Source organism: Giraffa tippelskirchi, chromosome 6, assembly GCF_054371585.1.
Source record: "Giraffa tippelskirchi isolate mGirTip1 chromosome 6, T2T-mGirTip1v1.2.pri, whole genome shotgun sequence".
Lineage (NCBI taxonomy): Eukaryota > Metazoa > Chordata > Mammalia > Artiodactyla > Giraffidae > Giraffa > Giraffa tippelskirchi.
The window spans coordinates 133,741,869-133,768,165 of NC_137280.1; the positions used below are offsets into that span (position 1 = coordinate 133,741,869).

At 45.7% G+C, this 26,297-nt stretch overlaps 1 protein-coding gene across 9 annotated transcripts in view; it reads left to right on the plus strand.

The window, feature by feature from the left end:
• The window catches only part of PPARGC1B (PPARG coactivator 1 beta), a 155,124-nt gene that overhangs the window by 19,685 nt on the left and 109,142 nt on the right, over positions 1-26,297 (plus strand). For 3 of the 9 annotated variants that reach the window (XR_014055519.1, XM_081495745.1, XM_081495746.1), the window contains exon 1: positions 23,003-23,123. The exons of 1 other annotated variant lie outside the window; for it this stretch is intronic. Coding sequence is in view for 5 of the 8 variants with exons in the window: in XM_081495745.1 (XP_081351871.1) it covers positions 23,046-23,123 (78 nt within the window). In the remaining 3 variants the exon portion in view is untranslated. Of the gene's footprint in view, positions 1-22,737; positions 23,124-24,407; positions 24,671-26,297 lie in introns of those variants that run through there. 5 more of the 9 variants (XR_014055518.1, XM_081495743.1, XM_081495741.1 and 2 more) reach the window with 4 other exon arrangements.

A 26,297-nucleotide genomic window follows, 5' to 3' on the forward strand; every position in this document is an offset into this window, starting at 1 on the left:
CTTATAGTATGCTATGGGCTTCCCTGGTGGCTCAGTGGTAAAGAATCCGCCTGCCAATGCAGGAGAGGTGGGTTCGATCCCTGGGTCAGAAAGACCCCTGGAGAAGGAAATGGCAACCCACTCCAGTGTTCTTGCCTGGGAAATCCCATGGACACAGGAGACTGGAGGGCTATTGTTCATGAGGTCACAAAGGGTCAAATATGACTTAGTGACTAAAGAACAAATAGTACGCTATAGTCAAATAAAAACAATGTTTTCCAAAGAATTTTTTATTCATGCTTTGTTAGGTTGAGCAAACATTAATTGCCCTTTTTTAAACTGTCCATTTTAAAGAAGTGGATATGCAGGTGTTGGGGGAAACTGATGGAGATGAAGGAGTGAGCCAGCTCGGGGACCACCCTCTCTGTCCCCCTGTGTGGCGACAGTGGGGAGAACTCGATGTTTGGCTGCCAGTCCCCAACCTGCAGAGGGGAAAGGAAAACAAAGACACCTCCAGCCTCCCTGTCTCCAGACTTGTTGAAAAGCCTCCCTCGTCTGCGCTATGCCCTGGGACCAACAATTTAGAAATTTTGTTCTGAGATTTGTCTTCTGAGTCTTTCCCGGTCTTGACTTTTCTGCTCTTCCGTTCTGTGCACACCTCTGAGGTGATGCTAGGTCATATCAAAGTGAACTGGTCAGAAACTCCCAAGGTCCTCTGGCAGCTGCTGCAGCAAGGTCCTTACTGCTCCTAGATAACCCTCCATTGCCTAAAATCGCTCTATTTGAGAACTATCCTCTTTGCATTATCAATTCTAAGTTTCTATTTAAAAACAAATGAGAAGTTCATTTCCTCCCCTGCATTATAAAAATAAATGACTGTGTAAAATAGAAAAAAGTAGACCCTCATCCCCACCTCTGCTAAAGCCACAAAACACCCACACACCCAATACTTAAAGGCAATCACTGTGACATTTTGGAGTATTTCTTTGAAGTCTTTAGGAATAACTGAGTCATTATTATTATTATTGTTTTATATAGTTGTAATCATTCCATATATCAATTTTGACCCTGTTTAGTAAAACCTATTTCAAAAGAAGTATTTTTTTCATGTTACTGTATATCCTGGCTCTGCTCTGGTATTAGCTATGTTACCTTGGGTATGTTACTTACCCTCTCTGTGCCCCAGTTTCCTTATCTGCAAAATGGGCTAACTACCAGTATTTACCTTACAGGGCTCCTGCTAGGATTCAGCAAGGTAATGCTAGTGAAATGTTCTGCCAACAGCCCAATCCAATAAGTGTTAACAACTCATTTATGGCTAGCATAGACATGGTTGATCTGTATTTTTGGCTCTCATGAACAGCTCTACGATGAACACCTCTGTGTCTGAAGGCTTGTCCATGCTGAGGATTAATTCCTTGAGAGAGATTCCTGAAATGGAATTGCTGAAACAAAGAATCTAGAGCTTTCTAAAAGTTTTTGATACTGATTGTTATAGCCAGGAGAGGAAGAATCTTGGTTTGATTTACTATTGATTACCAGCTTTATTGATACAGGATTGACATATAACATTGTATAACTTTAACATGTACACTGTGATGATTTGATATATGTAATTATTGTGAAATGTTGCCGCAATACCACAATTAACCTATCCTTCACCTCACATAATTACTGTTTTGTTGTTGTTGTTATGGTTTTAAGTGTAAATCTTTCCTCTGCTGGTCGAGACCTTGAGCACCCCTTCCAAACTGAGCACTCACAACTTCAGTGATTGTGAGTTTAGAAGCCTTCTCTCTCTGAACAAGCCTACCTGGGAGTCTGGTAAGACATCTTGGCATCATATCTGTTCAGAATAACCCTAAGACTGTCTGTAAAACTGGGACAAGGATCTCATCCAAGGTGTGGTGAGGAGTAATTAATGGCTAATGGTTGGAGCTGACTTTTGTCCTCTTAGTCATAACAGACCTTTGAATTGCTTGGCCACTTTTGAGTTTCTCAGGAAAAGTGATAACACTAGACCAAAGTTTGTGCCGTTTGGCCAGGCTGCCTCCTTCCAACACCCATGAGACTGTGGGGGAGAGAGGGGTTGATTGCAGCCCCGTGAGTGTTGGGCCAGGTTCATTGGGGTTGATGTCACTGGGGTAGGAGACATAGCTCTGTTGATCCTCCCACACATCACACCACAGGAAATATCCCCATGCTTTGTTTTATCTACCGCCCCAATCCCTGACACAACTGAAGGCTAGAGGTTTTTAACACGAGGTAAATAGAGGACTTGGAAAGATGTGAGGCTGAGCTCTGATCTGAGGGACTGATCAAAACCATACTTGTCCCTCTCCATACTCCCACTTCCCAGAAAGACTGGATCAAAACTGCCTGCATTTGGGTCTGGGGATCTGCATTTTAACAAGCCCTCCAGAGGAGTTTGGTCATCAAGCCAGTGTACAAAGGAAACACAGAGATTATATATGCAGATGATATCTGCTCAAAAGCCTGCAAAGTCTTTCCACACTTCACACTAAAGCCAGGCTCTTGAGTAAGGCATGCTGGACTTCAGTTCTCCTGCCCTGCCAGCCCCATCTCTCCCTCCTCTCACCTCACTCACCACCCACTGCAGCCCTCTGGAAAGTTCCTGGCACCCAAATGTGCTATGGACTTTTTAAAAAAGTTTATTTTTATATTGGAGTATAGCCGATTAACAGTGTTGTGAGAGTTTCAGGTGGACAGCAAAGGTGCTCAGCTCTACATAAACATGTATCCATTCTCTGCTATGGGCCTGTGGACCAGATGACCTTGCTCTTGCTCTTCTGTTAGCTTGGTGAAATCCTTCCAAACATTTAAGGCCAAGCTCCAGTTCCAAGTCTCCACCTCTAGGACACTCCCTTACCCAGTCCCAGCTAGAAACAACTCCTTTTCCTTGGAGATCCCACAGACCCTCCCCATCACACCCTCACATGGCTCTGGTCACTTTTCACACTACTTTTTAGTGTACGTTGGCTTCATCTCCCCAAATAGTCTAGAAGCTCTGAAAAGGTAGTCCCACATCTGGTTTATCTCTGTGTCCCCAGAACCCAGGGCAAGGCTTCTTGTGTCTTAAGGCTTGTCTTGGGGCAGTGGGGGCCCTCTGGGCCAGGAGCTGGAGCTGGGCCCCTACCATCTGCACAGCCTCCAGGATAGTGGGGACTCTCCCCCACTCCTCTCCCCAACCAACCATCACTCTGAGGCAGTAGCTGCACATTGGTGACAGTCAGTCTCCATTTAGACTTACTGCCTGATGAGTTCTGGGCTTTTGCAACCAAGGCTGTGTCCCAGGGGTAGGGAGACCCAGAGGGACTCAGGGAAACAGATGGTCCAGGTCTGAGCAGCAGCTCTAGGCTGGGCCGTGGTCACCCCAGTGTGTTTTCCTCTCTCAGAAAGAGTCTCAGAAGCCCTAGTACAGGCATTTCAAGAGCACCAGGGAGGGAAAGTCCCCAAGGCCAAGCACATAAGTTTAACAAAAATTGACCCTGTTTGCTTAACTCAAGTGGATGTTTATTAGGTCTAGTTGGTTTATAACAAAGGTATTTATTAGGTCTACCTGGCTTATTGCAAGACTTCTGTTTCCTTGCTGATCTTCTGTGCCTCCTATAACTTTGTCTCTTCTATAGATTAGAAGGCAAATGCTTCTTTAAAGATTGATTTTATTGTCCTTTAGAGATTTAGCCTTGGAGTCCTAACTATCCAGTTTGACTGTCTAGATGAACTTAATTCTTGGTTGTAAGAATAAACTTCTCACTTCTCTGAGCCTTTGGTTAATCCAGCATGTGAAATATTGGTTACTGGCTGGAATGCAAAATCTCAGCATAGAAGGTCTTCCATGCTTGATCCTTTGAGGGGTGTGTGATTTCAAGCGAGGTTCTAAACAAATCAATCATGACTCTCCTATTCAACCAAGTCACAGTTACCTTCCTTCTCTCTCCTCCCCACCTTCTATGTCTCCATCCCTACTTTCTCCTGTTTCCTCTTTCTTCAGCCTCCTGCCATTTTTCTTTCTCCTCTTCTTTCTCCTCCCATACTTGCATTATCATTTTCTATCCGATCATGTATCTATATTTCTTTCCTTCATTTCATCTGTCCATCCAGTTATCCTTTCTTTCTTCATTCATTCAACCATTCATCCTACTGTCTGTTCATCCATCCATCCATGCTTCCTTCCTTCCTCCCATCTATCCACTCATCTGCTCATTTTTAGCATCGTTAACACCAGACAGGGCTCCAGTGACTCGAACTGTCTGAGCTTAAAGCAAGCGTGGTAGGAAAAATCTTACAGTGAGGGACTGGAGTGAAGAACCCTGATTTCTAATCCTCATTTTCTTCCCAGAAACCACATGTAAGCTGTGGTGCTCACAAACGTTTTACATTAAAAAATGGAAAATAAACTAATTAAAAAAAAAAAAACTTTTTACAGAGTGAACCAGGCATAGTGCCTGACTTTGGGGGTGAAAAAGCCTTGGTACCATTTTCAGGGACAGAGAATAACAACACAGCCTAAAAGAACCACAGTCTGGTGACCTGTAAGGCTGAAGAGGGGAGACTTTTCAATTGGAAGCAATTAAAAAGCATTTCCTGGAGATGTAGGTGCTTGGTTGGGCCTTGGAGGATGAGCATTTGTTGTAAGGATCAAATGAGATGGTGGCATGTGAGATTTTAAAACATAAAATGTAAAATTTTCACATAGAGTGATTTTTAAATGTATTATCTTATGTATTTATTTTTACTTTTCATTTTTTGGCCATGTGGCACGTGTGATCTTAGTTCCCCAATCAAGGCTTGATCCCGTGCCCCCTGCAGTGGAAGTGCAGAGTCTTAACCATTGAACTGCCAGGGAAATTAAAACAATATATAAAATTATTAAGATATTATGATGCTAAACAGCATATAGACTAATGACAACTGGCCTGCCTATAAAGGGTATCTGCCAGAAGCACTAGCACATTCCTATGCAGTTTTTTAAGATTTAAAGACAAGTTTGCTGGGGTTGGAATTGGACACACATAGTAGCAAAGCCAGGTGAGGAGTACTTCAGAGTATAGGCTTTGGTATCAGACCTGGTTGGGTCCAAGACTTGGCTGTCACTTGCTGTCCATTGCCCTTCTGTGGAATGGGGCTGATAGCTTAAGGAAGATTAAATGAGATGTATATATCGGGGTTGGGGTTTCCCAGGTGGCGCTAGTGGTAAAGAACCCAACTGTCAGTGCAGGAGACGTAAGAGATATGGGTTTGATCCCTGGGTCGGGAAGATCCCCTGGAGGAGGGCATGGAAACCCATTCCAGTATTCTTGCCTGGAGAATTCCATGGACAGAGGAGCCTAGTGGGCTATAGTCCATAGAGTTGCAAAGAGTCAGACACGACTGAAGCGACTTAGCACACATGTATTGGGGTCATGCTTATGGTAGCTGCTCTGTAAACATCAGCTACTGCTCTTCAAGGGGAGAGGACTCAATGTGATCTGACTCATACTGTTGTGAATTCATGTTTTCCTCTTGAAAAGGTGTTTGCTTTTTAATCTGCCACCAAATAACCAAACATGTAACCCTGGGGAAATGACTTGTTTTCTCTTGGCCCTTACCTTCCTTTTCAGTAAAGCCTCTGTAGATTCTTATGACTAAAACAAGATAAAGATCTTTAAAAACTGAAAAATGGGAGTCTAAGCCTCAGAAATGTTCGCTTTGGCACTCTTTACCACCAGGAGGTGGAGAACAGGAAATAACACTGAAGTCCAAAAAGAGTTGACTTTTGAAATACATTATGAGACTCGCTTCATTAGCAGTGTAAATGGTGAAAAATAATAGGTCCCATGAGAAACAAGATTTTTTTCCTCTTGTTGAATGAAAATTCCCTCAGCACCCAGAACACTGTCCATCATATAAAGGTGTTTGGTATGAATGAATAAATAATACTGTCAAATTAATTTCCCAGGGCTATCCTTGAGGAATGCTCCCTTACTATTGTTTTGCTACATGGCATATACAAGTAGACCAGAAGGGCTAGTGGTGGTTTTTGAGAGACTGTGTTGGGGGAACAGCAAAGTCAGACTACAGAGAGAATGGAGCTACCAAGTGGGGTCTTTGAGAGTGTTTGCTGGATGGTGAGCAATGCAACTCTCTTCTCCATGGCCCACAAAGTCTTCAGCAAAATATACAGTGCCTGCTGGTTCTTTTGGGATTGGATGTGTTTTTGAAGGGTGAAATGAAATACAGAGACTGGCCTCAATTGGAGAATACCCGTGGGTATCCAGTCACATCTGAGTATCCTAACGTGGAGGAAAGTGTAATGACGTGGAAAGATGTTTGTAATGTATTGTTGAAGAAAATAATTGGGTGCAGGAGGGAATGTGCAATTGCAGTCCCATTTTGATTAAAATAGAAAAACATCTGTTCGTGTCAGAATGGTGAGATTAAGGAATTTATTTTTCCTTTCTGATTATTCATGCTTTACTTTTCTTGAAGGAACATGTACTGCTTGTGAAACTGAAAATAATGGGAACTGTTGGATGAATTGACGCTGTCCTTACTGTGTCTGACTGGTTGGTAGAGAAATTGAGCTAGAAGTAAAGTGACATTGTCAAGGTCAAGCCAAGACTGAGTGACTGAGTAGCCCATTGATTCATGGCCAGTTCGGTGACCTTTCCTTTTGACTGGAAGGAAGCACTTCCAGAGTAGTGTTTTGAGTGCCTTGGACATACAGCATCTGAAAACTCTGAGAGGCTGGACCATTCCCTCTCCCCCTCACTCCCTTTTGCTGGATTCCAGGGGACAATTATTGTCCAGGAGAGTGTCAGTGACTATATGTGCATTCCTTCTTCTCCCATTTCAAAGGACACTCACCAGGTTTTCTTTTGCACTTCAGGTCAGTAACATGACCCTCGAGCTCCTCTGGGCAGAGAATCATGTCAGCAGGATGGACTGTGAAGCCTCCTGCAGATTGAGCCAGTTATAATCTGTGACTCATATCCGCAGTTAACAATTTTCTGTAAAGGTGTCTGCTGAGTGAAAGGCACACACAGAGAGACAGAGCTGGAGGGACAGCTAGGAAACATACCTAGAAGCGTAAACCTACAACACTGGAACTGAAACGGTCCTTCGTGATCACCTGTCTCATCTCTGGATGATCTGGAAACTGAGGCTCAGTTTACACAGGGCAACAGCACAGCCAGTGCCTGAACTCAGGAAGTTTTTGCTTCCAAAACATCTCTCCAGTCCATCTTTTCCTGCTCTTTCTCCCCACACCAGCCCATAGGATGCCACACATCTCCCTAGCTGATCTTCCTTCAATTCAGGGCTCTGTCACAGGGGGTCTGGAACCATGTTGAGGAATTGAGATTTTAATTTGGGGAAAGGGGACAGCATGGAAGAATTTTTAGAGTCAGATCTGGATTTCAGGTGGTGGACTTCTGGATTTCTGAATGCTGTGTATAAAATGAACTTCCCAAGGAAGTTCAAGTGGACTCAGGGAGACCCAGGAGGGGGCTGCTGTAACCGTCCAGGGTCAGAGGCAATGGCAACCTGGACCAAGGCTGTGGTGATGGAGAAAACTGGATAGTCTCCCTGCCTCCTCAGGCCCTCACCGATCCCCTCATTTGGCACTTAGGAAGAGTGCCAGAGGAGTATCACCCAATTCAATACCTAATGATGGGATTATCCCACTTCCCTAGGGGCTCAATGGTAGAAAATCCGCCTGCAAGGTAGGAATTGCAAGTTGCATCCCTGGGACAGGAAGATCTCCTGGAGAAGGAAATGGGAACCCACTCCAGTATTCTTGCCTGGGAAATCCCATGGACAGAGGCACCTGGTGGGCTACAGTCCACTGGGCTGCAAAGAGTCAGACACAATTGAGCAACTGCACACTCTCGATGGGATTATATTTGTTAGGATTTTTTAGGTGTGACTATGTAGAAACCCAACTCAAACTAACTTAAGCTCAACACTGTTGAACACTGCCAGGCTTGTGTTAGGTGTTCAGTAAATGATGAATGAATGAATGAATGGCTCTTGACTCCTAGACCATTGTTCTTTCTACTACGCATTAGGCAATACTCACTTAAGCCTAAATTCCATAACCGTAACTATGCTAAAGGCCATCTCGTCTGGGCTTGCACCCAACTCAGGAATCCCTTCTACAACATGCCTGACACATATCCATTTGGCTGGTCTTTGGAATTCTCTGGGGACAGGACACTCACTACTCTAAAAAGCAACCCATGTTTAAAAATGAAAAACATGAAAATAGATATGCAGTTTAAAAATCAGCTTTATTGAAGTATAATTTACATACAATAAAATACACCAATTTAAGTATAACATTTAGTTTGAAAAACATATATAGTTATGTAACCACCACCACGAGGCCCCAAACTTTGCTCTGTAATCTATCGTTTCTCCCAACCTCTGCACTCTACTTCCTCTTACTATAATTGTGCCTTTTCTAGAATTTCATTTAAATGGAATGATGCACTATTCAATCTTTTGAGTCTGGCATATTTCACCTAACATAATGAATTTGAGATTCTTCTCTGTTGTTGCTTATGTTAGGAGTTTGTTCTTTTTTTACTGCTGAACAGTATTCATTGAATAACTATTACCATGATCTGTCTGTTCATTCAATTTGTTTAGTCAGTCTGCCATTTGGAGTTTTTCTAGTTTTTGGCTGTTGTTAATCTACTATGATGATTTGCCTATGCATCTTTGTGTAAACTTTTTTTTTTTAATTTGTTTTGTATAAATACGTAGAGTGAGATTTCTTGGTCGTTTGGAAGGTATATGTTTAACTTTTTAAAGAACTGGCAAACTATTTTCCAAAGTGGTGTCATTTTGTCTTTGAATTATTTTTCATTCCTGTCATTATTGTATGAGAGTTCCAGTTGCTCCACATTGTTACAAATGCTGAATATGGCAAGATTTTAAAATTTCAGTCATCACAGGGAAGGGGTAGAGCTACTGCATTGTGATGGTCATTTATGTTTCCCTAGTGACTGGCAGTGATATGGAGCATCATTCCACGTGCCTATTTGCTATTCATACAAAATAGATCGAATTTTAAAACAATACTTTCTGCTTTTAGGAATCTCCAAGCTCTACAGGTTCAATTCTGCTTAACAAATATTTACTTACTTACTCTGTGTCATTTACAATGAGGGCAGTTGTATCTGAGAATAAGACTCAGTTCCTGGCCTTGATTTGTTCATGGTCTTGTAGGGGGAAATGGATACTTACAGGAGAAAATGTTTTCACTCAAGGTGTTAGTGCATTAATCATGGTAAGCCCAGGATACAGGGAAGACCACTCTCTAGTCAGGTGTGATGTTGGGTGGAAGAATTGAGGTGGGGGTAGGGCAAGGAGCTGCGGGGAGCTTCCACTGAAATTCTATTATCACAGAGATGCAGGCATGTTACCATTCATTTAACATATTAAATATATTTTTGAATATTATATATCATCTGTATCACATATATAGTATGCACATATTCAAATTATATATATCTACCTATCAAAGAATTCCTAAGTGATTATAAAACAAAACAGATTTATACTAATTGTATATATTATGTACTTTTACTATGATGTTTCATTAAAGTATCTTTCATTAAAGATCTATATATACACACACATATTATATTATATTTATTTATTGACTATTCAGTTCTTCCACTTGGGTTGGGTCCCCACTGGGTCCGTACAATCAACGAGAGAGGTTAGAATTGCTATTGCCCTTGAAACTGAAAGTCAAAGAGCTAGAAAACTGACCCAAAGTCACTCAAAAGCACAGCCAATCTTTGAACCCAAATCTTGGAACTTTAAGTCCAAATACTGCTTAGAATAGTCTCTGAGTACAATTGGGATATTTGTACCACAATTTTAAGACTAACCTACTCTAATCAGTTAAGGTCCAAGGCATTATGGTTTGGGTTATTCTCCAGAATTTTCCAAGTATTTATCCAAATCCCTCATTTAGCCTGTGAGGCCATGAAGGTACAGAGGGAATAACCACACAGTGACCCAGGATCCAAGTCCAGGTTTCCTGACTCCATGCTGTTATTTTATGACAAAAGCATGCTGCTTCTTAGTGCTTACAGACGTGCTAAGTCAGTCTGTTTAATCGGAGCAGTCTGTACTGCTGTGGGCTAAGAAGTGAATAATAATAAGACAGTCTCAAGAGACCTGAGTTCAAATCTCAGTCCTGCCACTTCCAAGCTGAATAACTTTGACAAGAAACGTAACCTCTCTGAGTCTCAGTTTCCTCATCTGTGAAATGGGGATAATAGCACCACCGACATCATAGAGTTTCTGAGAGGCATCAAAAGACAAAACATGGAAATCCCTCTCCTTGAGTTCTGGATTTCACTATTTGTTGAATAAATGAAGGAACACAGGCAGTTAGTTCCCTGCTGGGCTCATAATAGCACTGGATAAATTATACAATGACCAGTTTTCTATTTAATAATTGTACTAAAATTATTTTTTATGAAGATCAAATTAAAGAAAATTTGAGTAGAGAACATTTTCACTAAAATCAAAACTCAAATACATAGTCTTCATTTTTCCATGTTTTCTCCAAAACTTAATCTCATTTGGAAATTGCATTAAAATGATTTATTATTAAGAAGCTGAGAATAACACTACAGAAATCCTTAAAGTACATTTGTAAATAAAACCGACCACCCAAGTACACTACCAGTTTTTATTTCTCCTATTGTCTTACAACTTTTATTCAGAATTTTTTTCTTCATTGGAATCAGACTCTCTTTACTTCAAATTACATAATACATAAAGTTCATGAACTTTGTGCTTATGATTTCTAATGGTTCCATGCTATTCTATCCAGTAGAGTCACTCCAATAACTTAGAGAAACTCAACCCCTGCAGGAAATTATAACATATTATTAAAACTGTGGACTCAAACCCAGCCAAAACCCAGGATGGGACTTGAATCTATGGGCCAGGACTGAGATCACACACCTGGTCTCAGGACTTGATGACTCATCACAGAAAGAATTCAGTGAGAGAGAAAGTGATAGGTAAGAAGTGGGTTTGTTTAGAGAGAAGCACACTCCACAGAGAGAGTGTGGGCCATCTCAGGAGGTGAGAGTGGCCCCAGGGTATGGAGTTGCCAGTTTTTATAGAGGTGGGTAATTTCATAGGCTAATGAGTAGAAGGAATACTCCAGCTATTTGGGGGAAGGGACAGGGATTTCTAGGAATTGGGCCACCTTTCACTTTTTGACCTTTATGGTTGGCCTTGGAACGGTCATGGCACCTGTGGGTTTGTCGTTCAGCTTGCTGATACGTTAAATGAGTGAGTACTGAGGCTCACAGTCTAGTGGAAGTTGACTTGACCACCATCTTGGACCTATTTGGTTCTAATCAGTTTATGTTGTGTCCTTGGGCTATGTCATTCTTTTAAAGGTTGTGCCCATATATACAGTGGAATAGTACTCAGCCATTACAAAACAAAACCAAAAACAAAATAATGCCACTGCATCAACCTAGATGTACCTAGAGAGTGTCATACTGAGTGAAATAAGTCAGGGAAGGAGAAATATCATATGACATCCCTTATATGTGGAATCTAAACAGAAATGATACAAATGAACTCACAAAACAGAGACTCACTCACTTAGAAAATGAAAATGTGGTAGCTTAAGGGACGAGAACTATTCATATGTTCATGGTTCTGCAGTGTGGTTAGCTTGGTGGAGTTGAGTCATCTCTGCTGTACCCAGTACTAACTGAGGCAGCTTCACTAGGGCTGGGGGCTCCAAGATGGGTTTATTCAGATGTCTGGTGTTGCAACAGGGGAGGCTAAAATGGCTACAAATCAGCTGGTTCCTGTTTCTGTGGCCTCTCATCCTTCAGGGCCTCTGTCTCTCTACATGGTCTGTCTGGCATGTTAGCAGGATTTCTTTACACAGTGACTGGCTTCCCAGAGAGTGAAAGCAGAAGCTCCCATTGTCCTGACACCTAGGGCGGGTACTGGGATAGCATCCTTTCTGCTGACTTCTCTGGGTCAAAACAAGTCAGAAAGCTAGTCTGAAATCCAGGGTAAGAACTAGACCTCATCCCTGATGTCAGAGGAGCAGCGTTCATGTGTGTGGGAGGCATTGTTGTTTACCCTTTTGACAGTGACAGAGCAAGGCTTCAAATACAGGCCTGCCTGACTCCAGGCTCTAGACCCAGCCTCCCTAGCCCTAGCCCACCTTAGTGAATATTTTTGCCTGGCTAGCTTGTTCTCTTCCTTCTACTCATTTCTAAGGTGAATTCCCAGGAACACGGAATCCTGGTCAAAGGGCAGGCCTATTGCTGGGTTCTATGCTGAGACATGTTGGCATCTGCAGAGCAAAGTGATCTCTTGAGCTTCTTCTTAAGCATCTTGCTTAAGTTTCCTCCTCCTCTTCACAAAGGAGATCCAGGTTTCATTTTGTTCCTTCTATTTCTGCACCTCTTTTGACAGAGGAAATCTTGGTTCCCAGTATGGAGAACCTGTTCGGGGCTTCTGGGGGACAATAAAGTCAGCAGAGTCATGAGGATCAGCTGCTCCTGAGCTGTGTAGGTTAATGTTCCCCGTGGGGCAGAGGCATCTCTGGCAAAGGCACCTGATGTCCTTTAGGGGAGGAAATCATATTATATCTAGATATTATATATCTCTCCCATATTATATCTAGACCTTTTTTGTGGGCTATGGACCCCTCCTCATGTTGATGTTTTTAAATGCCTAATAGCAACTACAATTTTTTTAAAACTCAATTATATTGAAACAGTTATCACATGATAAGAAATTTTTATATAGTAATATATATATCTTTATTAACACATGAATAGCAAGCTCTAATTGGTCTGATAGTTACCCTAAATTTCAAAATAGTGATGAACATAAATGACATTTTGTGATGAGATATGAAATATCTGTGATTTCTATTGGTGCCAAAGTTATAGGAACTTTTAATACTGCTGTGAAATGTTTGCTACATTCATAATAGAAGGAAATGCTAAATTTCAATTAGACGTTAATAGAAAGAGATATAATTATTTCCTATTCAAATTAATGGTCTCTTTTTAAGAACCTTGGTTTGGGGGTAGCAGGGGTGTTGTATGAAACAGCTTGACTCCTAGATTCAGAGGTGGGCATGTAACCCAGTACTGACCAATCGGAGCAGGGATTGGCCTAGTGACAGGCATTTGAGCCAAAATGATATAATCAGAGTGAATCCTAGTCTTTTGCTAGGCAACTGGCACAGCTCCTTTGCTGGACTTGCTAAGAGGATTGGGTTTAGGCCTGGAGCATACCACCTTGCCTGTCCCAGATTGAAGCTTTCAGAGGAAAACAGAGCTGAGAAATGAACATCCATGTCTTCCTGGTGACATTCCTCCTTTAAATGTGTTAATTAATGAAGCCAATATATTATCTGTTAAAGCCAGGTTAAGTAGGATTTTTTATTAATTGCAACCAAAGCAGCCACAACTAATACTCTATAGTCCCACAAAGCTTAGCAGAATGCCTGGCACAAAGTAGATGGCTCATAAAGGAATGATGAATGAGTTTCAAACAATGTAGCAGCATGATTGATATTATTCACTAAACTCATACATGCAGGCCTGGCTTGATTGTGTATTACAAGATGAAGTCTATCCCTAAAGGAAGCATTCCACAGGCTTTTGTTGACTGAATGAATAAAGGAATGCATCCATTGTCATTATTTTCTATCCCCAGCTTTGTATAGTCTTTAGTGATATAACTAGGACCATATAACCACCTGAAGAATGTAAGTCTAGAAACATGATGCGCCAACAGTTACAAATCAAGTCCATGGCACATTCACCCTGGGGAGAGCCATGCAGCAATTGAAAGAAGTAAAAGACACTTGCTCCTTGGAAGAAAAGCTATGACAGACCTAGATAGCATATTAGAAAGCAGAGACATCACTTTGCTGACAAAGATCCATATAGTCAAAATTATGGTGTTTCCAGTAGTCGTGTATGGATGTGAGAGTTGGACCATAAAGAAGGCTGATTGCTGAAGAATTGAGGTTTTCGAATTGTGGTACTGGAGAAGATTCTTAAGATTCCCTAGGACAGCAGGGAGATCAAACCAGTCAATCCTAAAGGAAGTCAACTCTGAGTATTCATTGGAGGGACTGATGCCGAAGCTGAAGCTCCAATTCTTTGGCCACCTGATGCAAAGGGCCGACTCATTGGAAAAGACCCTGATGCTGCGACAGATTGAGGGCAGGAGGAGGAGGGGGCGACAGAAGATGAGATGGTTGGATGGCATCACCAACTCAATGGACATGAATTTGAGCAAACTCTGGGAGATAGTGAAGGACAGGGAAATCTGGCATGAAGTGCTGCACTTCATGGGGTTGCAAAGAATTGGACATGACTTAGCGACTGAACAACAGTTTGAAGAAATAGGTAGATCTGTATGTACTGATATGGAAAGACCTCTAAGACATATTAAGAAGGAAATTACAAAATAATAATTATAGTAGGATTCCATTTTTGTTTAAAAGTCTCAATCGAAACTTTGAGGGTTTCTAGGTTTTATATGTATAAAAAGCAAAGCAAAAATCTCTTTTTTTTCCCTTTTCTGTAAGGCAATTCATGAAACAGTAACAGTGGGCACCTATAGGGCGGGAGTGATATTGGGTGAAGGTGATCATAGAAGCTTGTCCTTTCTTTATATTGTTTACATTTTTTTGTTTTTTAAAAATATTCATTTTACTTATTTATTTGGCTGCCCTGGGTCTTTAGTTGCAGCATGTGAACTCTTTTACAGCATATGGGATCTAGTTCCCTGACCAGGGATTGAACTTGGGGCTCCCTGCATTGGGAGCATGGAGTCTTAGCTATTGGATCACCAGTGAAGTCTCTTGTTTGCGTTTTTTATACAAGGATAAAATAATTGTATCACACGTAACTTAAAATAATTTGTAGTGGAGGACTTGCCTGGTGGTCTGTGGTTAAGACTCCGCACTTTCAATGCAGGGGGTGTGGGTTTGATCCCTGGTTGGGGCACTGAGATCCTTACATGTCAGAGGGTGAGGCCAAAAAGTGAAAAAAAAAAAAACCAAACAATGAAAAATCATAACTCTGACAGAAGGTGGAATATTCCCTTTCAACCGATCTTTCATCTTTGGAGTTGTCTGCCAGTCTTCTTCAGGGAAGCTGAAGAGCACAGGGCTGCACCCATCATGCTGTACCCAGGATATTTTGCTGCACCCATGATGCCACACTATGTCCTCTATCCCTTGCCCTGCCTGTGAGGTCATGCCCCTTTCCCTGGGACTCTGAAGTTCTGGCTGCTTCAGGAGCCAAAGAGCTTCCACCCCATATAAAACGCTCCTAGGGTGGCCTACTGACCTGGATTCTCTGCCCAGGATCCTGACTCCAACCGTCTCTGCTGCCAAACTGTACGTGGCCTGAATGATTTCCCCTGCAAAGGGGAGAGGGAATCAGAGCATCTCACAGTCAGGGGAGACACCCATCCAAGGAGCGTTTGGGATGGCCCATCCAGTCCAAGCCCATTGTTGTGCAGATGGAGAATCTGAGTCTCAGCATGGAGAAGAGGTTTGTCCAAACGTGAGTTCGGTGCCCAAGTGGAGCTCTAAACTGACATCCAGTTTAAAGCTCATTTTAGGGAGGGTTCCTACCAGTTCCATCATAGCTACTCCTTTATGTTGAGATCTTAAGTCTCTGAAATGTCCCTGTTACAATGCAAATGGGCTACTTAAATAACATAGATGGCAAGTTACATTTTATTTATTATAAAAACAAAATTGTAACAACACAAATGAAAATATGAAAAGAAATTATTTCCACCATCCTCAGCATGTTTTGTTTGTTCACACTCCTTATGTCACTCTAACATATACACTTTACATGTACATTTATGCATATAACTACAATCACTTTATAAACATTTTTATAACCCTATTTCACTTAATGTTATACATATTTTCCTATACATTTTCCATATAGCTTTCTACCTTCTGCAGAGTATCTTCATTGTTTTTGAATTATAAAATATTTCAAACATACAGAAAAGCACAAGGAACAATACACTACACAGATTTAACAAATACTGATACTTTAAAAATATTTTTGAGATTAAAAATAAGATCACAGGTACAACTGGAGCTCTCTTACATACAATGTACTCTAATCCCACCAGGAGAAGCTACATAACTTACAGGGTCTGGTGCAAAATGAAATGCAGGAACCCTTATTTAAAATCATCATGAATTTCAAGTCGGCAGCAGCAGAGGAATTAACTGCGTGCAAGGCCAGTGTGACTGCACATGTGAGGTGCTGCTGCTGCTGCTGCTGCTAAGTCGCTTCAGTCATGTCCAACTCTGTGCGACCCTATAGACGGCAGCCCACCAGGCTCTGCCGTCCCTGGGATTCTCCAGGCAAGAATACTGAAGTGGGTTGCCATTTCCTTCTCCAGTGCGTGAAAGGGAAAAGTGAAAGTGAAGTCGCTCAGTCGTGTCCGACTCTTAGCGACCCCGTGGACTGTAGCCTACCAGGCTCCTCCGTCCATGGGATTTTCCAGGCAAGAGTACTGGAGTGGGACGAGTGAGGTGGCTCACCCATAAAGCCAGCCCTGGGTCCCCCCTCTCCTCTCACTTTCCTGAAATGAGCTGTGTCTTTGCTGTTCCATGTTTATGCTTTTACTTCATATGTATGTATTGACCAATGTGATGGAGTGTTATTTTGCATATTTAAAAATATTACATACATAGTATAATACTGCATGTATCCTTAGACTGCATGTTTATCTCACTCATTGCTTTTGTGATTTATCTTTGTGGATTCATGCAGCTGTTATTGATTTTTCACAATTGTCTAATATTTCGTTGTGTGATCTCACCACACAGTTCATTTTTTCCTATAACCTGTACTTTTTTTTTTTTTACCATAAGTAACAATACTGCAATGAATACCCTTGAACACAGTTCTCTGTACACATGTGTGAGCTTTTTTTACTGTCTATAACTAGGTGTGGAATTGTTCTACTAGATGCTGAGGTTCTTTCCAATTTTTTTGCTTGGTATCTGTGTGCTCCCCCTGTATGTCTCCTCTTGTCCCACAGTCATCTGAAGATACTCCTTAGGAGAACCCTTATGAGCTGCCTCTTCTCTAAGACTCATCCTCCATTGAAGCCAGAACCTGGGTGTCATGACTCTTGCCTGTAATCCACCCATCATTTCTTATCTAAGGCCAAAGCCTATTGATCCCCACTCTAAAATGTGGCCTCCGCCCATTCACTCTTCCAGATCCCTCCTACTACTTTCATTGTCCTGGCTCAGGATCCCACCTCTCCCACGGGCTTTTCTCCCAGCCCCACCCAGCTTTCAGCCCCCCAGTTTCCTCCATGAAAGAACTTATTACAGGGCTTTCCTGGTGGTCCAGTGGTTAAGAATCCGCCTGCCAATGCAGAGGACATGGGTTCGATCCATGATCCAGGAAGATTCCACATGCCATGGGGCAACTAAGCCCATGCCCCACAGCTATTGAGCCTGTGCTCTAGAGCCCACAAATGGCAACTACTGAGTTCACATGCCACAACTACTGAAGCCCATGTGCCTAGAGCCTGTGCTCTGCAACAAAAGAAGCCACTGCAATGAGAAGCCCGAGTACCACAACCAGAGAGTAGCCCCCGCTTGAAATGCAACTAGAGAAAGCCCAAGTGCAGCAACGAGACCTGGTGCACCCAGAAATAAATAATCTTTTTTTAAAAAAAGGACTTATTACACCCTAGCAAACTGCATGTTGACTAGTCTCTCCCCTGCATATTGTGGAAATCAGAGCTGTGAGTTACAAAAGAGCAAAGATTATGTTATGGTTACCATTTGTGGGACTGTAGCACTGTGCCTAGCATCTGGCAGGTTCTAAAAATATTTATTGAATTTATCTATCTATTTATCTATCTACACAAACATTATGCTGTAGCAGTCCCAGTTTTTGAATCAGATCCTTAGGATATGTTTCCAAAGGAGCATTATTGATGATTTAGGATAATGAATGTGAAGTTCAAAGTCCTTTGTAAGTGAACTTGATCCACACAAAATTCTAGATCAGGTAGGACAGACAGGTTGATTCTTAAAAAGGTCCCAAAGTGATAGAGTATAAAGATATACACAAACAATAGGTACTCAGGCTTTCTTACCATCTGCTTACCTTATTTGCTAGAGATACTAAATTTAGATGTTGCCCTTTAATTCAGGTAGCTCTTTAAAAGTTGCTGTATTATATTATATACGTAATACACATATATATGTATTTTATATATATATAATAACCTGGTAGAATTTACATCTCTGTAAAAAAACAGAATAATTCACATCACTGGACCTTTGTTTCTCCATCTATCAAATGGGTATAACAAGGGACCATTATACCCGTCACACCTGTCTAGGATCATGTTGCTCTGTGGACAGATGAGGAAAAAGCAGGTGTTTCTATTCCTACCCGGCTTCATTATTCCCATGCTTTGTGCACAGTCATTAACAAGGCAGAGGCGAGTGAATGAAAACCTGCACTTGCACAACTGGGAAACAGTCGTAGGTGACTTCGCAGCTGGTTAGTGCCCCTCACCTGCTGATTTGGGAACCCTTTTCATCATTTGTAGTGTGTAAAAGAGATAGTGATCTGCTAAGTATCCCCTAAATGTACTGGTGAGTTTATAAGTTGGCCCTACAGGGAGAAGAGGGCAACATAAAGAAATGCTTTGCTTACGATGGACTTTCTTTTTTTTATTCTGACGCCACTATGTGGCATGTGGAACCTCCCCAAACATATGCCCCCTGCAGTGGAAGCATGGAGTCATAACCACTGGACTACCAGGGAAGTCCCATGATAGAATTTGAAGCACCGAAAGCTCTAGTCCCCGTTTCTGAGACCCTCAACTGACACAGCTGGGTGATTTCTTCCACAGGCTCAACCGTGAGGAGAGGTCTGTCCTGTGAAGACATCTGAGCATGATTCATCTGACCTGGAGCCCTAGCTTCTAGTCTTGGCTCTGTCCCGAAGGGGTGTGTGGCTTCAGCCATGTTCTGCTACGTGTTCAGCGAAGCTGATGGGTAACACACACTCCACAGTTCTCAAGTTCTACAATTCAATAGGAGATGGAGCCAGCTCTCTAAATTAACAATACAAACCAGGTGACTTCTTAGTTCCTCTTGGCTTGAGTCCCTGCCTCCTGGGACTGGAGAAATAGGTGGGAAATAGGTGTGTCAGACTCCCTGGCCTGGGTCAGAGAATCACCAAGTTGTGGGCGGCTGGCAGGAAACTTCAGTGATGATCAAGATTCATGTCCCCTCTCCCCCATTCATTAGCAAAAATTTACTCAATAGTTGTTCTGAAGAGAATGTGGGCAGGGGTGGCAGCTGTTGTGTTCACTGATTTATCCATGGTTCACATCATCCCAGCTGGCACATAGTGGGTGCTCATCAGATGTCTATTGACTGATGGGTAGTTTCCTGCAGCACAGTCATTTAGGGGAGCCTATTAAATGCAGATTCCTGGGTCGACTGTTGACCTATTGAATTTTAATCTCTGGTGACAGGGACCAGGTATCTGTCATGACTCCAGAGTTTGAGAATCATGGCTGTAATATCTGAATAAAAGATTCTCCTATTATCAGAAGGGAGAAAACACTGATTGTTTTTACTTTTGAGCATTTGTTGGTAGTGACTAAATACTGAAGTCAGATAGGTTCACTTTGTTGTGGGCATTTCCATTCAGTTTGGAGCAATCTGGTCTTCACCAAGGGTATGAGCAAGGCAAACTTTCACTAATCTTGGGAGAGGCAAGGCCAATAAAAACAAAGCAGGGGAGATAGGAGTCGAGCCACATGAGTTTGGCATGATTATTGACCTTCACTTGAAAGTCATAAAATAGGAAATGTGCCACCATCCCAGTTTTCTAGGAGAGGGTGCTGGTGTGAGGTCTTCCTCAATCCCTTTCAAGGGTCTGGGGCTTACACCAAGCACAGATCTGGCTTCAGATCTCAGCTGTGTCTCTAACTGCTTGGTCTTGGACTAATCATTTCAACCCCTTTTAAGCATTTGTTTCCTCAGTCATAAAATGGATATCACACCGCCGAATAGTCAGGCTTGTTGAAGACAATCTGAGAAGATAATCTCAGTTGTCTGGCACATGCGCAGAAGAGAGAAACTGTTAAGTTTGGGCTGGTACCTATAAACGCCCATAATATCTGGGCTAGAGCGTTCAGTAGAGGTTGATTTAGCCCTACTCTTTTGTTTTCTACAGGCATGGAAACAGCCTCAGAGAGGGGACGGTAATTACAGAAGATTATATAGCCTGTTAGGTTTCTTGAGGGCTTTTATGGATCAGAGAATGTGAAGAGGTTGAGAATCTATTGAGTGGGCTTTAATAAAGGAATCCTTGGGATAAGATGTTTTTGTAAAAGAAGTTAGATATCTCAGGTCAGGTGCCTTCTCATCTGAGTCTCTTGCCAACCAGTAGCCCATTCTGAGGACACAGGGATTAGTGAGAAAGGCCCCATAGCTGGGCAATTAAAGACAAAAGCTTTTGGGTGGCGCTGTTGAGGGCTTCCCTGGGAGGTCCTGTCTGGCATTGCAGCTCTGCCAGGCCAAGGCTGGAGATGGCTAGCCTTGGGGACTCTCCAAGAATGGCCTCTGGGCTATAAGGGGCATAACACCAATCAGAGGTGAGACTGGATCTGGGAGGGACACTTCTTGGGAACAGCGTCCTGGGAGGCTCTGGCTCTGATGTCTACAGGCAGCAGCAAAAAAGCATGGCCTCAGGAGAGCACCCGTCTTTAGTGCTGAAGGTGATGACACTGGTGACGGTAGTGATGATGATGAGAGTGAGAATCAGCACTTCCTCTTTGCAGGCTACAGAACCAAGCAATTAATTTTACATGCATTGTTCGGTTCAGTCTTCTCAAGATCCCTACCTGGTGGAAACTGAAGATTAGAGAAGTTAAGTAAACTAGCACAAAGCTAGTGAGCACCAGGATTCAAATTCAGACCTATTGGAGTTCCAGGTAGCCAGCAGCATAGAAGCTCTGGAAGAGAGGAAAATAACATTGGCCAGGGCTTCAGGGGACATATATTTCACCCCCATTTTTACAGATGAGGAGACAAAGGACCAGAGAGGTTAGCACTTCCCCCATGAAGTCAGGTACTGTACCAAACACTTTGCATATGTTAGCTCCTCGATCATCATAACACCCCTATTAAGTACGTAATTCTATGGTCCCCATTTGTGTAGATGAGAAAACCAAAGCCTGAGAATAAATGACTTGCAGGTGCTTGAAACCAGGCACTCTGACTAGAGGGCCCACACTCTTAACTCCCTGTGTTGCCCAATGTTGGAGTGACATGTGATGGGCTGGACCAGAGCCTGGGGCTGCTGACTCCCAGGCTAGCTCTCCAAAGCTCCATGTAGGCTTTCTCTTGGGATCCATTGTTCCTTAAGAGCCCTGAACTAAAGCCCAAAGAGTGAAATCACGCCCTCTGGTTCTGGGAACCTCGGACTGGAGAAGGAAGCTCCTGCTCTGGTGTTCAAGTCTGAGCAGGTGTATTGGGGACTCTCCCTGTGCTCTCCTTTCCTCCTCCGGCTGGGAGGGAGCCAGGTAGGGTGGGCAGGGTGTGGCGGCCCTTGCTAGCTTGGCATGGGAGGAGAGCAGGCAGCAGGAGGGCCCAATAAAACAGGTTGAAATCTTCCCGCCTTTCTGCCTTTACCCAGGCGGTGCCCTCATCTCCTGGCTGGCAAACAGCAGGGCATGATGATGAAAGTTCAAGGCTGGCGTCAGGAGGCCTGGGGGCTCTGGATCTGGCCCTGGCACTCACTCCATGCACACCCTTGACCCTAGGCAGTTTTCTTATCCACGAAATGTGTGGTGATGGTAATGGGAGATCTAAATCCTCTGGGATTTTTAGTTAACACATTACTAAGAACCTACTATGTGCCTGGCACTGGAGACAGCATGAGCAAAAGCAAACTCAGGCCCTACTTTCATGGGTCTTTAAAGTCTAGTAGGAAAAGGTCTGAAGATCAAATCTTCACTGTAACTACAGTAAAATGGCAACTGTTACCAGTGTTTTAAAGGTCTGTTGAGCTAAGAGAGCCGGGAATGATGGAAGTGGCAGGACAGGGAGTGAGTTGAGAGTCCGAGGAGCAGCAGGGAAGGATACAGTGAAGATGTGGTTTACTCGGTGAATGTTTGTGGGCAGGAAACAGTACTCTGTAGTCAGATGGCTCACCCAAGAAACTGGGAGGCCAGTGGGCCAGCAGGAAGCTGGCCACTTCAAGGCACTGTGGCCATGGTCAGAGAAGGCGCTGAAGTTTTCGGGAGCGAAGTACAGAATGAAGGAAGACAGAGAGAGAGATGGTTAAGAATATGGGTCAACGCATCTTCCAAAGAAAAGATTTTTTTAAAAAGCTTCCCCCTCAGAGGAGCCTTCCTTGATTTTTCCACCTTTGAGCTATGGTATCCCTCCCTCTCTGGCTGCAGCCCAGTGAGACACTCAAGCCTCCAGGGCAGTCAGACCTGGGCTTTGTCTTCCTGTATTAAACTACATCGTGGCTTCAAACGAGGTCCTCTGCCTTCTGAGGCCTCAGTTTCCCCAGCTGTGCCGAAGCAGGCTGTCTCGTAAGGACCCGCCCAGCGCTAACGCAACGTGATTCGGTCGGCAGGAGCAGTGGGCTGCCTGCATTGCTGCGCAGGCATCGGGCTGCTGGCTGAGTACCGTCACCCGGCTGCGGGCGCTCTACTCCCGGGCCGGGGGCCGCGGGCGAGGATCGCGGCGCCACACATTACGCAGGGAAGTAGGGGCACGACCCCCGGCTTGCGCGGGCGCCCTGCGGCCCCGCCCCCGCAGCCAGCGGCCCTGCGGCAGCCGGGGCCTGAGCTCCGCCCTCCCTCCTCCTGCCGGCCGCCCTCCCTCCCTCCTCCCGCCTCCCTTGCGCGCTCGCTCCCTCCCTCCCCCCGGCCGGCTCGGCGCTGACTCCGCCGCACGCTGCAGCCGCGGCTGGAAGATGGCGGGGAACGACTGCGGCTCGCTGCTGGACGAGGAGCTCTCCTCCTTCTTCCTCAACTATCTCGCGGACACGCAGGTAAGATCAGCAGGGGCCACGGGCGGGGAGCCAGGGCTGCTGAGCTGCGGGGGCTGCCGCCGCACCCGCGGAGGCCGGGAGGCAGCGGTGGGCGCATTGAGGGGATCGGGGGTTCCAGGCTGCAGAGCCCCCCTTCTATGCACCCTGCGATGCACTTCTTTCTGGGGACAGGGAGCTGGAGGTCCCCCCACCACGCATGCCGGACCGTTGCGGTCGCTACGGCCGCTGGGGAGGGTCTAGCCTTGGTTGCTTGGAGTCCGGCCCACCCCCACACCCCCCGCCCGCTGAGCTGGGGTGGGGGGGTTCCGTGCTTCCTTGAAGAGGTTGAGCAGCGTCAGGTGTGGGGGACCCTCATGCTGGGTCTGGGTGCAGAAGGCGCGCCCTCAGGCTCCCGGCACTTGCTGCCGTACTTTCACGTGGACTTGTGGCCTCGGCGCAGGCGCCTGTCCCGGTCGCCGGAGTCCCCTGATCCTCTGGTCTCGGATACCCGGTCTTCTACAGCGAGCCCCCACAGAGGCTCCCCGAAAGCTCCCGCAGCGCGGAGTTTCCTGCCAATTGTCCGCTGAAGGCATTGGGGTCTGAGGGGCACGTGGACATGCAGGCGGGGACAGCACCTTCCTGGTTTCGCTACCCGGCGGAGCCCCCGGGGGCGAAAGCACGGCAGGATGGGGCCGGAGGACTGTCTGGGGGAGCCTGGGTCCCCCTGCAGCGCGCGGCCCCTGGTGCGCGCTCGGCGATGCTGGGGGAAGGGAAGTCTAGGCGGCGAACCGGGCTCAGGCTGCGCCTGGGAGACCCACTGGCGACACGCGCGTGACAGGAGAGGGTGCTCCGTTGGGCCGGGAGGGGCGAGAAAGCTGGTTACTTGGAAACGGGGGCGGGGAGGTTGCTGCTGGGATAAACTGCCCGGAAAATGCCCGCACCGGGAGTGCGCGCCCCCTACCCGTTCTCCAGTTTTCCCCACCCCATGCCTGTTGCAAGCATAAAGTTTGGCCCCATAGTTAGGGTTTTTTCTACGGCCACCCCGGCGCGGGTAGCGGGGAGGCTGGGGTTGCAGCCGAGCCGCGAATGAGACCCCGGATGCGGGTGCACGCGGGAGGCAGAGAGGGGCCGCTGGTCTCTACCGGGCGCGGCTCTCTAGGGCTGGTTTGGTACCTGGAGTCTGAGCGCCGGTGTCGGCTTGTTTTGCATAACACTGGAAGGGAGGGGGAGGGGGCGGGATGTGGGAGGGGAGAGAGGGAAACTTTGCTTCTCGTTATATCTGCCTGTCTTTGGGCGGCAGCAGCTGTCATGGGACCGGGTGGGCGGGGAGAGGCTTGCTAGCTGACTCCTTGCCGTGAGATGCGACTTGGACGGACGCAGCAGCCGAGTCGTTCAGCTCTGGGGGACTCTGGGTGGCGAGTCCCGCTGGCTGCTGGAACCGCGCGGCGTGGCGGGGTGTAGCTGAGAGGAAGCCCTCCAGGCGCAGGAGAAGGCCGGTCCCTGATCGCTGCGGACGTCCATGCGTCAGGGAGCCGCCGGGCCTCGTGGTCGGTGGCGGGATCGCTTGGGTGGGTTCCGGGCAGGGGCCGCAGGGGTTCGTGGCGTATGATCGCGCTTCTTCAGGCCAGGGGAAAAGTGTTGATGAATGATCTGCGCGCGGTAGTGTGTGTTTGTGTGCACACGCCGCGCGCACCGGGCGCGTACCTTTACCTCTGACGAAACTGCAGTGGAGCTCCAGAGGCAGTCACCGGGCGCCGGCATTCGCCTGGGGCTCCAGTCTGCTCCGAAGGCCGATCTCAGCCTCTGCACCAGCACCGCGCCCACAGCCCCCTAGCCCCCAGCCCTCTAGCCGACAGCATGGGGCCGGGGGGACTGGATACAGGGTGGGCAGAGTTGCTACTAGGAAAGTTCTGCCCTCGGCCCTCTCGCTTGTCCGGGGGTGTCTCCAAACCCCTCTACTAAGACGCGGATGTAGGAGACCTGAAATAGCCAGAGACTCGCCCAGAGACCCACAGGAAGAACTCGTCCACTTTGGACCCGACCCCAGGTGTCAACACTATCTTCTGTGTTCTTCGGCTCACCAATAATGAATCATTTGCCCTTTTAGCCGTCCGGAGTGCCTACCCAGCAGGCAAATATCACCTGAGGAAACTAGAAATTTGGGTAATCGTGTATCAGCAGAAGCAATGCAGTGGAAGTTAATCTGGGACGTTTTGCTTTTTTATGTAACCACGTGATGGGCTGAGGCCCTTTGGGTGATCTCTGCCGTCCCAACTTGGGAAGTGTAATTGATAGGGGGAGCTTTGCCGCCGCCCCTAGAAGGCTCCCAGAGCCAGCTGGAAGAGGACCTGGGCGGGCCTTCACGGGCCTCATTTTACAGCTGGGGATCGAGGCTGTGAGGGCTGGACGGCTGGTACAGGACCACGCAGCCAGTGGGTGACAGAGCCACCCAGGGCTCCTGACTCCAGGTCCTGTGTGTTACCTCGAAATAGCACTGGACTTGGAGTCAGAAGGCCTGAGTGGAGTCGCCTTCCCCACTCTCTGGCTGGGTGACCCTGGAGCAAGCCATTTTAACCCTCGAGACTCCTTTCCCCCATCTGTCAAATGGGGCAGGTGGTGCCGGCAGGAGAAGCCCAAGGCCTGGTGGTTGGGGGTGAGCACTGTTTGCATGTGAGATGTCTGGTCCTTCCTGTAACTTCCTCTCCTCCCCCCAGACCCTCCCTGGCCCTCCCCTCCACCATCTCCCCTCTTTGGAAGGGGTGGGGAGAGTGAGTAGAAAGGTAATTTATCGGCTTTATCCCAAAGACTTGTCTTTGACAGCTAATCCAGGGTTAGATAGAGGGAGGATTTCTGTTGCGGAGACTTAACTTTTACCCATTCAGGTCAAAGTTCAGAAATTCAACAGATTAAGGGTTGTGAAAGTTTCTTGGAAAGGTTTGGGGCTTGTGTCCCAAAGGACTTTGGGTTGGCTTCTCTTTGTTCCGGACCCCTGCCTGTAATGCCCTCACGCACCATCCCTGTGTGGCCCTCTCCTCTAGCAGGCCTCCCTAGCTCAGCTTGCCCTGCTTTCTCTAGGCTCTGGTTGTCTTAGTCTGTGTTATACAACCAAGCATTTTGTGTGTGAGTCCTGTGGCCCAGTAAGATTCTGGAACTAGAGTTGTGCCTTTCATGTCTTTGTGCCCCCGTGTCACCTGT